The sequence below is a fragment of the Sinocyclocheilus grahami genome, unplaced genomic scaffold (assembly GCF_001515645.1).
Source record: "Sinocyclocheilus grahami isolate Dianchi unplaced genomic scaffold, SAMN03320097.WGS_v1.1 scaffold27634.1, whole genome shotgun sequence".
NCBI lineage: Eukaryota > Metazoa > Chordata > Actinopteri > Cypriniformes > Cyprinidae > Sinocyclocheilus > Sinocyclocheilus grahami.
The window spans coordinates 1-750 of NW_015520426.1; the positions used below are offsets into that span (position 1 = coordinate 1).

At 34.3% G+C, this 750-nt stretch overlaps 1 protein-coding gene across 1 annotated transcript; it reads right to left on the reverse strand.

Moving 5' to 3' along the window:
• Positions 1 to 6: 6 nt before the first annotated feature.
• Positions 7 to 711, reverse strand: LOC107580229 (glomulin-like). The gene is made up of 3 exons (XM_016265959.1): positions 518 to 711; positions 328 to 419; positions 7 to 237 (listed from the first exon to the last, which is right to left on the reverse strand). The coding sequence occupies exons 1-3, from the start codon at positions 582 to 584 to the stop codon at positions 151 to 153; spliced, it is 246 nt and encodes an 81-aa protein (XP_016121445.1). The 5' UTR covers positions 585 to 711; the 3' UTR covers positions 7 to 150.
• Positions 712 to 750: the final 39 nt, after the last annotated feature.

Genomic DNA, 750 nt, shown 5'->3' on the forward strand with positions numbered 1-750 from the left:
CTTCAAAGTCAGAATACAGAATAGTATTGAAAATATTGATATTGTAGCTCTCACATTGCTCTTTATCATTACAAATGTGTCATGCTACAGAGAAGGTAAATCAATTAATAAATACATTATTCAGTTCAGAAAGCAGCAATAGTCCCCATTTCATTTTTGACTGTCCTCAATGATTTCCTCTATATGGATCACAAGGCTTTCCATTAAGTCATATGTGACCAAGGCACACTGCAAGACCTGCAAATGATATGTTTAGTACAGTTTGTTTTATGATTCACTGTCACCATTTTAAAACTGAATTCAGATAAGTAGAACTGATAATCTAACCTTATCCTGTGCCTCGCATGGCATGTTGCCAAGCGTCTCCGTTTTCACAAGCAAGCTTTGAACTGATCTCTTCCCAGAGGCCTCCTTAAATTCTGTTGGGAAAAAACAATGTTACTTCAAATCAAAATCCATGTTCTTCACTATATAATAATTACTATTTAACAGAGAAAGGATAGAAAGCATGTATTACCTTTAGCCTTGATCTTTTTGTCCTCTCTAAGTCTTTTCAACTCTGTACCGTAGTATGATTTTGACATGCTTAGACATAGTCGTAATAATTTCGTGTAACTGTCTGCAATGTGGCACAGGTCTGTCCATATTCCAGTCTGAAAATAACAGAGTGGGTCTTATTAATAGAACATGATGAAAATATAAGTGTAATGATATATATAGTTGTGTTTTGACAAAATGCTGTAAAAAATC

Coding starts and splice junctions, on each gene's coding strand:
- LOC107580229 (XM_016265959.1), bottom strand. CDS start 584: ATGTCAAAATCATACTACGGTACAGAGTTGAAAAGACTTAGAGAGGAC. Junction 420..517: donor CAAAAAGATCAAGGCTAAAG/GTAATACATGCT, acceptor TTTTCCCAACAG/AATTTAAGGAGGCCTCTGGG. Junction 238..327: donor CATGCGAGGCACAGGATAAG/GTTAGATTATCA, acceptor TATCATTTGCAG/GTCTTGCAGTGTGCCTTGGT.